This window comes from Prionailurus viverrinus, chromosome B3, assembly GCF_022837055.1.
Source record: "Prionailurus viverrinus isolate Anna chromosome B3, UM_Priviv_1.0, whole genome shotgun sequence".
Lineage (NCBI taxonomy): Eukaryota > Metazoa > Chordata > Mammalia > Carnivora > Felidae > Prionailurus > Prionailurus viverrinus.
The window spans coordinates 94,501,169-94,515,993 of NC_062566.1; the positions used below are offsets into that span (position 1 = coordinate 94,501,169).

General features: G+C 41.0%; 1 protein-coding gene across 1 annotated transcript in view; it reads right to left on the bottom strand.

Moving 5' to 3' along the window:
• The window catches only part of LOC125168121 (uncharacterized), a 75,457-nt gene that overhangs the window by 16,721 nt on the left and 43,911 nt on the right, over positions 1-14,825 (bottom strand). Inside the window, exon 5 of the mRNA XM_047863052.1 lies at positions 1,901-1,985. Within this exon, the coding sequence (XP_047719008.1) occupies positions 1,901-1,985 (85 nt within the window). The remainder of the gene's footprint in view (positions 1-1,900; positions 1,986-14,825) is intronic.

Consider the following 14,825-nt stretch of genomic DNA (forward strand, 5'->3'; position numbering starts at 1 on the left):
CTATGAAGCGCTCTGGAAAGCCCAATTTCATAGGCTGTGTTGCAGTCTCTATCATAAGCATTCTTTTTGTGCCTTCTTTTTTGCTGCTCCTGGAAAAGCTGCTATTTGGGGTCTGAAGCCCTCTCTCTCTAGGTGTTGCACAGAGGATCTGAGTTGCTCCCTTCGGGCTGGGTGCATACGTCACCTGGCGGTGTGATGGGACGTGCTCCTGTTTCACTGGGGGAGTCCTAGAGTGGAGAGCTAACTACAGTCATGGTGTTAAGTAGGAAAGATGTCAACTACTTGCTGCTGTGGCATCACATAACAGACAGTCTTGTTTGGGGGCAGGATCTCATGGGGGGGTGTCATCATCATGTTTCAGGATAGAAGCAACAGCCAACACTGAGAAATATTGAGCAACAACTTAGAAAATGTTGCTTTCACCTTCCAGTTACATTCACACGATTTTCTACGTTAGTGGATTAAATATAAAACACAGTCTAACAAATTGATTAAAAAATCTTTTTTAGGCTTTGGGGGCGCCTGGGTGGCTCAGTGGGTTGAGCATCCGACTTTGGCTCAGGTCATGATCTCACAGTCTGTGAGTTCGAGCCCCACGTCGGGCTCTGTGCTGACAGCTCAGAGCCTGGAGCCTGCTTTGGATTCTGCGTCTCCCTCTCTCTCTCTGCCCCTTCCCTGTTCATGTTCTGTCTCTCTCTGTCTCAAAAATAAATAAAAACATTTAAAAAATTTAAAAAAATCTTTTTTAGGCTTTGTTTTAATACAAGACATTGACAGGCCATCATGATATGTGACTTTCACAATTTTCAATTCTGGAGGACTACTGTTCACTAATATTTTGTATAAAGGGATGATTTTGTGAAAAAGTAAGAACAAATCTTTATATTTAAAATAACTCCTTTCTGGATAGACCTACAGGGTGTTATGCTAAGTAAAATAAGTCAGACAGTGAAAGATAAATGCCATGTGATTTTGCTTATATATGGAATCTAAAAAACAAATGAACAAAATGGAAACAGACTCATAAACACAGAAAACAAACTGGTGATTGCCAGATGGGAGAGGGTGGGGGTGAGAGAAATGGGTGAAAGGGATGAAAAGGTACAAACTTCCAGTTATAAAATAAATAACTCATGAGAATGTAGAGTACAGCATAGAGAATAGAGTCACTAATATAGCAACTACTTTGTATGGTGATAGGTGGTAACTATACTTACCTTCATGAGCACTTTGTAATGTATATAAATGCTGAACCACTATGCTGTACATGAAAATCATATAATATTGTATCACAACTAGTCAACTATGCTTTGACTAGAAATAAATAAAAATTTAAAAATGACTCATTTCTTCAGGTTTTAATTATTTACATAATTAAAATTCATGGATGTACATAAAAGGCACTGGATCCAGGGATGGTCAGATCTTAATGCAGTAAGAAGAAATTAGTTTTCTACATAAGCGCTTAGGAATTTGTAATTCACAGCCTTTATCAGTTTGCTACGCTTCATATTTTTGGCATTGCTTGTCACAGCGTATTAATGAATATTCATTAAATCCCTGTGAACAAAATCCAGTGAGTTAAAAAGACTGATACCATCACTGTCTTACCTACTTTGTGAGAGAAGAGAAGTGAAAATGGACTGAGTTTACTCTCCTTTCTAGAGGAATTTGGCCAGAATAATAATTCACTCACCTACAACTGGCTGGAAAACATGTGGGGCAGTGAAGAAGAGGCTGGAGGGGAAGAAAAATGCATCTATATTTTTAAATTTTACTTATGTTCCACTCACTGGTGATTTGAGGGCAAGGCTCCTGGCTTTGTCTTGATTTTAGATCATGTTGCTTCTGCTGGTGACTGTGCAAATGAATTCATAATGTTTAACGCATCCCAACTCACGTGCCTCCTCTGTTTTCTTCACACCACATTGCAGATCTGCTTGTTTGTGTTCTCCCAGTCTCCAGAAGGCATTCCCTTCAGATGGCTGAAAACCAGTGAGCCCTTCCATTAGAATGGGGGAGGGTGCAGCCTGGAAGCAGATATAGGGCCTCAGGGAAATTCTCAGCAGGGGGATCCCCAAAGCACCTGTTCCTAGCACAGTGATCACTTCACCTGCTACACAATGAACCTTCTGTTATATGACCCCTGGAGAGACAGCTAATGCCCCGCAAAGCAGTTGCCAGCATGACCATCAGTTTATCATGCCCTCTAAGATCACCATCATGCTTCCTTGGTTGGCCTTCCTCTTTGGAGTCAACTCTTTGTTGTTGCTGTTGCCCAATAAGCCTTTACTAACGACTTGGTTACATTCTGTATTTGAGTAGGATAGCTCCGTTTTGAAACTGAAGCTCAGTTTCACACTTTTCTTCCAAGATTCATTTACACACACACACAAATATGTACAGATGTATATGTATGTGTAGTGGGAAATATTTGCTATTTTGAGGCTTGACAGAGAAAGTAAAAGGGCATAGGAAAAAGAAGGAAGAGAGATCTCTTTTGAGAAAGTGGAGAAATGGAAGTCAGGCCTATAATGGTAGGTGACTTAAGAAACAGTGATTTTTACAATATACATTTATATACACACACACACGCACACACACACACACACACACACATATATATATATACACATATATCAATACAATATGTATGTAAATGTGTATCAATACAATATACATTTACACACACATACACACACATATATATATACATATATCAAAACTTCACATGGTTCAAAAATCAAAAATTGATATCACCTTCCCACCATACCCAATTCATCTAGACCACCTGTCCCATTTTCCTTGCCCTAGTAACAACTGTTATTTTCTCAAGAAGTTTCTAGAATTTCTCTGCGCATATACAAGCAAATGTGAATAAATCTATGTATTTACTTGTTCATTCAACAAATTATCAGCTGTTAGGCAAAAAACAAATACAGATTCCTGTCCCCAAAAAGATTACATTCTAGCTGGAAGAGAGAAAATAATCAAGACATAATAAGTTTGAAAACAATATATTCCATTAAATTAATGGGGTTAAGGAAGAAGAAAACATTACAGAAGGAGAATCAATATGGGGAGGTGGGTTGCTGGTTTCAACATGGTAGTCAGGGGGACCCTCACTGAGGAGGTGATTTAAATTTTTTTTTTATTTTAGAGACAGAGCGCACAAGTGGGGGGAGAGGTGCAGAGGGAGAGGGAGAGAGAGAGAATCCTAAGTAGGCTCCATGCTCAGCATGGTGCCTGATGCAGGGCTCCATCCCACCACCCTGCTTTCATGACCTGAGCCAAAATCAAGAGCCAATGCTCAACCAACTGAACCACCCCGTGGAGGCGATATTTAAGCAATGACTTGAGTTGAGAAATACTCATGGGGGAGAAAAGTTCAATTCCATTCATAATGAGAAAAATGATTTCACCTATTTCCTATGTGCACAGGTGGCATTCATTCTCAACTGCAGTGGAGGGGGCCAGCACTCTGACACACAAGAGTGATACATACATTTCCCCCCAGGGGATCCTTCTCCAGAAAACCACCTCTCTTTCTTGGCATCTTGCCAGTGTCAACGAAGGGGACTCACACACTTTATGTTGCTGATATAGAACTTTCTTCGTCTACAAAGAATCCAGAAGAAACTGCTACATTTCAGCTGTGGTGATCACATCTACGAAGTGGAGGCAAAACGGGAGCAGCTCTGTCCCTTTGCTTCCAATGGTGGCACACAGTGCGTGCAGTGGGTAACACAGAGTCCTCTCATTTATCGAGCACTTACCATCCATCAGGCACACTGCTAAGCACATTATCTCATTGGACCTTTATAACAGCATTTAGTTGCTATGGGATAGCTATTTCTACTCTGTCTTCATAGATTACATTTGTTAATTTTATAGATAAAATGTGTAGATTCAGGTTATGGAAACTGGCCAAGGTCACACAGACCCTATGTGGCTAATTCTAAAGCCTGAGATTCTAGAGTGGAATTGATTCACTGCAGTCCTTGCTTTGCAAAATAATATCAGGCAGGTGAGTCATTTGTCTTCTTTCAAGTTTAGAACAGCTTGGTAGTGGCTTTGGTTAGTACAGGTAAATTTGGATCCTATCTCCCAGAAGGTCATTCTGTGGCTACTTACAGAATGCATGATGCTTGGTATTAGCTTGATATTTTCCCCCTTCTATTATAAAATACCAAATCAAACCCAATCCTTTGAGGCCATCAAATGTCCTCATTGGCTGACAGATCTCTAGGCCTACTTGTAGATTGCCAGGCAGTTTTAAAAATTACAGGGTTCCCACATGGAACTCACAGAGTCATTGCTTTGTTACTATGATAAAACAGTACAGTTGTCATTTAAAAGTTAACAGTTTTAAAAACACACAATCTCACATAACTTCCACAACACTTTATGTCAGGTTATTAAATTCTCTGGCTTGTTGCCAACAGAGTTTACAGAAGAAACAAGGTTTTAGTAAAGGAGATCCTATTTACAATAATGTTTACGTTAAAACTAAATCTCTGATATTCCCACCTCTATCTAAATTCTAAGTATTCATTAAGGGTAACATACACAACATCTTTATGGGATAAAACCCATTCCCAGGCCAATGCCAGGTGTCTTATTTGAGTTGTTGGAGAGGGACTGTCAATTCTATAATTGAAACATCACTATTCAGTCCTTCAGAAAGGTGGTCATTAAAAAAATTATAATGTTTTTATTAACTATTTTGAGAGAGAGAGTAGGGGGTGCAGAGAGAGAGAGTGGGAGAGAATCCCAAGCAGGCTCCACACCGTTAGTGCAGAGCCTTGATGTGGGGCCCAATCCAACAAACCGTGAGTTCATGACCTTAGCCCAAATCGGGAGTCAGACACTTAACTGACTGAGCCACCCAGGTTCCCCCCAAATGTGGTCATTTTAGTTTTCTTCTGTCAATGTCTTTGATTCTTAGAAAGCAAGATCTAAAATAAACTTGATTTGTAATTCTGGTAAAGAATTGACCCAAACACTTCTTTCGTCATTGAACATCTATTTTAGTTATTGAAATGTCAACCTTGGAAATATTACATTTGTAGAGATGAAACTGAGAAGCTTCACAGTTAGGATCCTCTTATGTGTGACTGATTTTGTCAATCAAATGCATGTGTGATTTCAAAAACAACTTTTAGAGATTTATTTGTTATTTCTCAGTATGCACATGTTCATTGTTCACTGTAAGATGCTTTGACCGTAAGTGATTCTGATACAGGAATGACTTAGAGGGCAGGACAGAGACAGAGATAGAAAATGGGTTTGTGACCTTCTGGTGTATTTTTAAAATCACTTGGGAGCAATACTGAGAAATATTCTCTAAGTAGTTGCCAGCTTTCAGCCTGCATTTTGTAGGGAACTCTGATTTGATGTCCAAAGACACCTCCCTATGGGAGGAAAACACAAATCATAAGAACAGATCTATGTGATACTTTCTGGAAATTCTTACAAGCTGCCAGATAGTCCTATCCTGTAATGCACAAAACAACAACTGAAATCACTTATGTGGCTGCAATAGCAACAAACGTCCTTGTCTGTTTTATTATTGTCACCATCATTATGATCATTGAGACTCAGTTTAGGAAAACTGCTTGCTTTCCTTTTTTAAAGTTTATTTATTTTAAGAGAGAGAGAGCATGAGCAGGGGAGGGCCAGAAAAAGGAGAAAGAGGATCCCAAACAGGTTCTGCACTGTCAGCATGGAGCCTGATACAGGGCTCGGACTCATGAACTGTGAAATCATGACCTGAGCTGAGATCAAGAGTCAGACGCTCAACCGACTGAGCCACCCAGGCGCCCCCAGGAAAACTGCTTTCTATTGGCTTAGGGGTGTCTTTGGTCATTTGCACATAGTAGCTGCTTAATAACCACTTTTTGAATGAATGAATGAGATGTCTATGTTTATGGCTAACGTGGAAAGAGTTGGAGGATCCTAAAACATTTCAGAGTTTTTACAAGAGGCAGCATTGCAACACTCATGCTAAAGAGAATCTTTCAGAGTTCATCTTCGCTTAAGTTGTTGCCTGCATGAATCATTCTAAAGTTCTCCCAGACACAGTGGGGCTCCCAAATGCCTGTGATGTAAAGCCATTGCAATGTGTGAACGTGTAGGAAGTGTTTTTAAGATTTTCTTTCCTAGTCATCTTGCATTTTGGCAGATGACACAATTGAGGTACAATATGTAGGTGGACATTTTCTAAATTATAAAATACAGGAGGCTAGTGGGTGACTGTAGAGGCAATGACATTAACAAAGTAGGGAAGATAAGGTTTGAGAGTTAGAAAAAGCAGTAATTCTCTCACCATTAATAAAGAACCATGAAACGTGATACTAATAGAAAGAATAGAACAACCAGGAACATACACCCGCATGCTGCAAGAAGTGCTAGGAAGGCAAAGATCATTTTATTTTGAACCCAAACCTTTATTTTGGTTGCTCTCCTCCTAACCTAACTTCTATTTTCAGATTTCACACACACACACACACACACACACACACACACACACACACACACTTAGAGCTATATACAAAAAGTATAATGTAAGCATGTGTGATTTATAAAACAAAATTAGAGCATGAGGTACCTTCTAAGTATAAAATGAAAATTGGAAAATGTCTTCTGGGTGGAGGATTCCACATGCTGACATTGGGTAGTTCAATCCCAAGTCACTGCAACAGGGTACACACCACTGTGAGTTTAGCAGCAATGGGGTCTCAGTCCTCAGCCTTGAAGACTGACACTTGGTGTTGTTACACCAAGAATGGATCCACCTCTTTCAGGCTGACTTACTGGAGACTGATTATGTAAAATCAGAATGCCACACTTACCATACCATGAAACATAAAACTGTCACATATGCAGGAGTCCTCACCTCAGCACGACCAGCTCATTCCCTCCCTGTCAAAAGACCAGCAGGAGACAGGACACCTGGATGGCTTAGTCGATCAAGGGTCTGACCTTGGCTTGTGCCATGTTCTCGCGGTTCGTGTGTTTGAGCCCCACATCGGGCTCTGTGCGGACAGCTCAGAGCCTGGAGCCTGCTTCAGATTCTGTCTCCCTCTCTCTCTGGCCCTCCCCTGCTTGCACTGTCTGTCTCTGTCTGTATCTCTCAAAAAGAAACATTAAAAAAATAAAATTAAAAAAAAAAAAGACCAACAGGGGAAGTGAGGCTGGAACCACAAGACTCTATGATGAGCTTGAAGTTAGAAGCGAGGAAGTGAGACCAATGGATTAGCTGGGGGTGGCCAACACAGCTGCCTCCGGAGTCCAGGCAGTTAAGACAGCGGAGTGACGGTGACTGACTGGGAGAGTGAAGGTGATAGCTTTTACTCAGTCCCAGCTGATTTTTGGCACGTGAGATTGTGGGCTTTTTCAAGAAAAGCAATAAATGGAGAGTCTTGCATAAAATCTTGAAAAAAAAAAGATGTTCCCAGTTAGTTTGAATATTAAAAAGAAAATCTACAGGATCCAGACAAATCTAACTGTGAGCCAGGTTAGGCGTGTGACCTCTGCCTTGGGTTTCCACAGCCTGATGCCTTTGGCTCACAGGAAGGGGATCTTGCTGTAAGGCCTGAGTAACTCAGAGCCACTGGTTAAGGCTCTCTGTCCTCTAAATAGTGTTTAGATGCACACAGCCAACACCTGCCTTAGTGACACTTGTTTTTCTATATTTCTGTCACAGACCAATATCAACCCCTCCCACACACCTTTGGATGGACACATTCTTTAAGGTGTCATGACATATTCTTTCATAGCCCAGTCTTGCTGACCTGACAGCTGCTTAATTTGCACTGTCAGCTCTGATCACTGTATATTGATTGTACCGTTTAATGCTCCAGTCAATCTTTATTTCCTATATGTGCAAGTTCCAAGGGGACAGGGCCTTATATCTCCATGAACCGACAACACTGGCTTATAAAATGTATGTCACTTTGTCAAAATCATACATTATTTTTAGTTCTGCCCATTTGACCTGGAATAAGCAATTTTTCCTATCTCTTGATAAACCAGTGATCTCCTGGTGGCTTGTTTAAAATAGAACCCATCAAATGGACCATCTGTACAATATCTGTATTAGAGTTTGAAAAGAGAGAATAACATTTGAGAAATGTTTAGGATGAAATAAACTGCAGAAATGACTATTAATTTTTTTGTCTAATCACAGCTGGCTCATTAGATATGTTATTTTTAAAATCAGCAGCATGGTCATAGAAACATTTTCTTCTCAATTTGCCACACCAGTAGGCATATGGTGCTGATGCCAGCATGATAAAATTGAGGCAGTGAGGCCTTAAAAAACAACCCATATTATTATGTTTTACTTTGGGTGCTAACTTGAGATTGAGCAGCTGTTCAACAAGTGTGGGAGGCATTTCAAAGACAAATTTTAGGTCTGGGCCCGAAACTCATAGAATATGGAGTGGTAGGTTCTGTCCTACAAGGTGTACAAATCTGGGCAGCAGCTCCCAGACAGCACATTGGCTACAATGTTGACTCTGCGTCTTGGTCTCCAGACCTCCAGAGAGAAGTTAAAATGTGTTTTATTTTGCCAGTCTGGTCTGAAAGAAGCATTGGGATATTTGGTATTCAGGGACATTTTATCTGACAAAGGACACCTGGCTCCGAAGTTATGGTTTACTTAAATAATTGTCCCACGTAGAGAGAATTTTCAGAACAGTTAAATTAAAAGAGAGGAAGCTGCTCCTGCAATTAACATACAGAGCTTCCGGGTCCATCTATCATTTGCTTATGAACCACTCATCCAAATCATGACAATAAGAGAAATAGTTTGTTATGGAAGATTTCAAACAGTCACAAAAGTTGAGGGAACAGTTTAATGAACCCCCGTGTACTCTTCAGTCAGTCTCACCAATGAGCAACATTGGCCAACTTGTTTCATTTATACCCCTACCTGTCATTTCTACCTGTGACTGGATTTAAGTAATCTCAAACATTATCTAAAATATTTCAGTGTGTATCTTTAAATAATAAGGACTCTTTTCCTAAACACACAGTAGCATTATCACATCTATAATTAAACAATAACTCCTAAACATCAACAATGATCTAATCAGTATTCCAATTGTTCTGATTATCTCATAAATATTTTATAATTTGTTTGTTCAAATCAGGATCCAAACAAGGTCTACATATTATATTTGGTGGTTGTGTCCCCTAAGTATCTTTCTCTCTTTTGAAACATGTTTTTATTGTAATGTAAATCTATAGAAAACTACACAAAACAAATATATGGCAGTGAATTTTTGTAAAAGTGAACACTTTTGTAACTACAACCCAGGTCAAAAAATAAAACTTTGCCTTTCACTTAAGAAGCCCCTTTTTATAAGATACTTCCCAATGATGAACACTTTCTTCCCCAATTACTTTTATAGTAATTGCTGCTTTGCAAATAGTCTTATCACCCAATTGTGGCAAAATGTCTCTGGACATTATATAATTTAGCCTTGCCCATTAAAAAAAGAAGAAGAAGGGTTGGGAATGCAAGCTGGTGCAGCCACTCTGGAAAACAGTATGGAGGTTCCTCAAAAAATTAAAAATAAAACTACCCTATGACCCAGCGATTGCACTACTAGGTATTTATTCAAGAGATAGAGGTATGCTGTTTCGAAGGGACACATGCACCCCCATGTTTATAGAAGCACTATCAACAATAGCCAAAGTATGGAAAGAGCCCAAATGTCCATTGATGGATGAATAGATAAAGAAGATGTGGTATGTATATATATATATATATATATATATATATATATATATATATACACACACACACACACACACAATGGAGTATTATTCAGCAATCAAAAAGAATGAAATCTTGCCATTTGCAACTATGTGGATGTCAATCAAGTTCACTCCTGAAATGGCTCCGGAAGGAAGACTGAGAGCCCAAATTATGGACAAAGTAAGAAAGATACCAGGAGAATATGGCCTAGTCCAAACTAGGCTTGAAGTAGGAGAACTGCTCTCAGTCCTGAGTTCCATTCCTTCACCTTCTGCAGTCCACCACCCGCCAATATTTGTGACTTTTTGTGACTGGTTTATTTCCCTTAGCATAATGTCCTCACGGTTCATCCACATTGTAGCATGACAAAAGATTTCCTTCTTTTTTAAGGCTGAATAATACTCCATTGTATGTGTATACATTTGTTCACCCATTCATTAGTCAATGGACATTAGGATTGCTTTCACCTCCTGGTTATTGTGAAGGGTGCTGCTACGAACATGGATGTGCAAACAAGACCCTTCTTTCAGTTCTTTTGGCTATATACCCAGAAGGGGGATTGCTGGACCATTTCCTTCCTTTGTAAAGCTGAATAATATCCCACTGTACGTATACACCACATTTTGTTTATACATTCATCCCTCCATGGACATTGGGTTATTTCCACTTTCCATGCTGCTATGAACATGAGTGTACAGATATGTATTTATGAATTCCTTCTTGATGAATGCCTGTGGTTCCTTGTTCATGTGTTCATTGTTCATTCCTTATGGCCAGTATGTGTCAGGAATCATTGTAGGCATAAAGATACCTCAGTGATTAAATCAGACAAAGGCACCTGCCCTACTGGAGCCTAAATTTCAATAATGGAAGGCATTCCATAAAAAAGAAATATGATAAATAAATAATGTATTAAGTGAGATTATGATACATGTCTTGGGGAAAAATAGGGCAGAATTAGAGTGATGAGATATATCGGCTGTAGTTTTAAGTGGGATGCTCAGGATAGGCCTCACTGAGAAATGACACTTGGGCAGAAACTTGACAGAGCTTAGGGAGGAAAGCCCAGAAAATAAGTTCTATTTAACCTTCAGGGAGAAATGATAAGAGCATCAATTTAAGAAATTTCTTACCCAAAATCAGAAATGTTTAAAGAATTGAGTTTTTAGGATTATGTCAGTGATGATCTCCTCCCTGGTGGACATCGTTTAGTGCAATTTTATATAGAATACAGCTTGCGATAGAGACATTTCTCTACGTTCACCAGACTCTTTCATTTCCCTCTTGGGCTCACAGGAAGACTACTTTTCCCAGGCCCCTGTATCTAGGTGGGACCATGTGACTAGTTCTGGGTAAAAGAATGCAGATAGAAATCATATAGGTCACCAGGTCTCCACCTCCCAGGTGGTCCTTCACCCTCCCTCATCATTCTCTCTCTCTCTCTGGGCTGCAGTTGGGCTGGGTGGAGGCAGAGGATCTATGGGAGGACTCCAAGGCTCTAAGGGGCAGAGGAGCCACGTATGAAGAAGCCTGTGCCCCTGAGCCCCCTGAGCCCCTGCCAACTTGACTGCATTATGAGATGAGCAAGAATGAAACCTTTTGTGTGGGTGTAAGCCATGGAGATTTGGGGTTGCTGGTTACAGCAATCAGCCAATCCTAACATGTATCCTATCCTAACACATAGCTGAAGCCAGCTGGAAGTTTTTTCTTTTCCAGTTATGTGTAAAGCAAACATCCCTATATTTAATCTCAGGTAGACAGCTCCTTGAACAGATGGTGTTGTTGTGTTTCTTGCACAACTTTCTGCTGCCACCACCTGAGGTTTGGTGGGAGTGAGAGAACAAGGCCTTCCCTACCATGAATAAGACTCTAGATTTATAGGCTTTAGATGCTGTAAATGCTTTGCCCCTCTGTGCAGGGCCTCCCATTCACAGTACCACAAAAGGTGCTTCTGCTACAATGTCAGGGCCTTCTGGGTAAAACTATATCCAAAATAATGTTAAATACACATAGTGTCCTAGCTTCCCAACATCATTAGTACACCTCAGAAGGGAAGTGTTGCCCGGTATCTTCTAGTCACTTCCTGGTTTTTTTTCATTCCACTCAGATGGAACAATTGCTGTCCCTTATTTATAGTTTATTTTAAAATGTCTGAGCTATGTCTTTCAGGTTTTGTTTGGTTTTAGTTTTTTTTGGTCCTTGGGAAAGTAAAACACTTTTATCCATGGGTCTTAGGTTTAAGTCACTGGCATTCTTCAGGTTTTGACTAAAGAAGTTATTTTAATGAATTTTATACCTATTCTTGATTTGATGGTTTGGGGGAATGGGTTGACTAACCAAGGTTCTAAAATGTCTGTCAGTTTTCCTGAGTTACCTCTAGTTCACAAACCTCTTGTAGCCAACAGTTGGAGCGCCCTGAGCCATACTCCTGGCCCACCTGATTTCAGTAGTCATGATGCATTATCCCACACATATGGACAACCCTACCTCAAGTGTATGCATGGTGTCTCTCTGCTTCTCTTAGTCCTTTCTCAGAAGTTGTGGAAATTTGCTCGGTCGGTATGTGGGTTTAGGGGAACCTGAGGTAAGATGGTTGGAAATGGAAGTGCTAGAAAAAGCAGACCCTAGGGACAGGACACTGCAACTGGTGAGATGAAAACAAGGACCCCACTGCCAGTGGTACATGGCCTGGAAAGGACACCTGGTGAGCTCTATCCTCATAACTGCCAAAAAACCTCACTAGTGCTAGGAGGACTGGCATGAGGTTTAGGTAGAAGGGGAAAGTACTGACTTCCACAGCAGCTCTAGTACTTATGATGGTAAGTATGAGGATTATGGAATTGGCTGACTTTTATGATCTGCTCTAAAAACCTGGAAGAAAAAGAGTGGTCTCACTACCAATTCAGGGCATGCTGTGAAACCCAGCAAGTGTCCATGGCAGTATTACGGAGATGCTTGTCTTCAACTGGGGAGTGGCAGATGTACTATTAAGGAGACTGATTGCTTGTCATTGGCAGGTTTCCTTTTGGGAAGGTCAGAGCCCTTATAGGGAAGGAGGAAGATGCTGAGACATGGGATGGCATATTTTGTGGATGTACCTGAAAAATTTTGAAGCCCTGGATTCTTCTGAGTGGGAACAAACATTCCCATTCATCTTACTAGAGAAGAGCATCTCCCCTTTGCCAACAGATGACATAAAGCCTTCACCTGAGGCAGATGTAAGATGATGTTTGTCCTTTCCAAGGTCTACCCACACCTTCCACCATTGCCATCAGATAAATAATTAGGGTCAGCTCTCAGCATAGCCTAAATAATCCCTACTGGGGGACAGCTTTCTTCCTGGAAGAACTTCAGGATCTTACTAATATGTGCTGGCAGGAGCCTAGAAATGTGTGTGTGAATAGATCTTCATGGTGTTGGACAGAGGGAGTGGGATGTAAAGTTCTGTAGGGAAGCATTTATTGACCCAGAAGCATCTTCCCATGATGCAGGATTTAACTTCCTGATGAGAAAACTTAATGGGTTGCTAGCTGGGTTCTTTGATGGTAGACATGACAATAACTTACAATTAATGAGACAGAAATGCCACAACCACCTGTGCAAAGTATGGACAGAAAAGTGAGAAGGGTATGTTGGAACTGATTTACCAAATGACACCAGAGAACCTAACCAATAACTATGCCCCCAGGAAGAGGGACCCTTCACTAAGACAAGAAGGAACACACTGGTGAGAGTGGCACTGACAGCATGAAGTCAATGCTGGCCCCTCAGGCCTCAGACCATACTCCTCTACACCTCAGACCTCAGGATGGGACATGGCAGCTGGTCAGTGCACAGTGCCTGTAAATGGCCAATGTCTCATCTCAAGCATGTGCTGGGGATCTCTCTGCCATTTGCCTTAGGACTTCTTCCAGAGTCTTTTTGGTCCACATAGATACAATCTGGAAGTGTGGAGGAAATTAAAACCTTAGGGGACAAAATTCAATGAATGAGGAAGATGTTAAGGAGTGAATCTCCCAGCCTTCTGTCCTTCAGTGGGATAATTCTGAGACACAGTCTCCACAGTTCCTTTGAGGGTCTGTAGTGGGACTGAGTCCCCGATGTCCACAGAAGTAAAAAGTCTCCCTGTCTTGGCCTCTCTTTTCCAGAAAGTCACCATGTATTATTTTTTCTCTGTCCCTGTCTCAGCAGCCTCACTCTTGCTCTCTGGGAGCACCTCCCAATTCAACTACCACACCCCAGTTCTTGTCTCACACTATGCTTTTAGGGGAGCCCAAATGAGGGCTCTTCTGTGCTAGAATTTGAAGTTCCTAAAATTCATGTCTGGGTAGCATAGTACATTGGGCACCAGTTAGCCTACTAAAATATCCTCATTTTGGGGCGCCTGGGTGGCTCAGTCGGTTAAGCAGCCGACTTCGGCTCAGGTCATGATCTCATGGTCCGTGATTTCGAGCCCCATGTCGGGCTCTGTGCTGACAGCTCAGAGCCTGGAGTCTGCTTCAGATTCTGTGTCTCCCTCTCTCTCTGACACTCCCCCGTTCATGCTCTGTCTCTCTCTGTCTCAAAAATAAATAAAACATTAAAAAAATTTTTAAATATCCTCATTTGGAAAACATACCCTAGCTTAGCATTAACTGATTCTTGGTAACACAGACATTCTCAAAATTGTACATTTCACTCTCTCTACCTCAAGTCCATTTAGGGGAGTGGCAATATTTTTCCTACAAATATTCCCCAGGCCCAGCAGAAAGGCCTTGGTAGCAAAGCTGAGACAGTACAGGAAAAGCAAGAGGGACGTAACTCTTGTAAAGCCACCGGTCTGAGGCAAGGGTTCAAAGTTTCCATAGGCTCAGAGACAAATACCTCCTTATGGGAAAGAGAACAAGTGACAGATAACAGCCATCAGGGAATAATGGTTGTCTGAGCAAAATTAGAAAGTAACAATTTAAAGCCAGCTTGCACAAGTACTTCTATCTTCCAGGAGCCCTAAAGAACATCAGTCATCAAGAAAGGCATCCTGTGACTGTCTTGTGTCTACTAAAAAGTAGCAGCCACC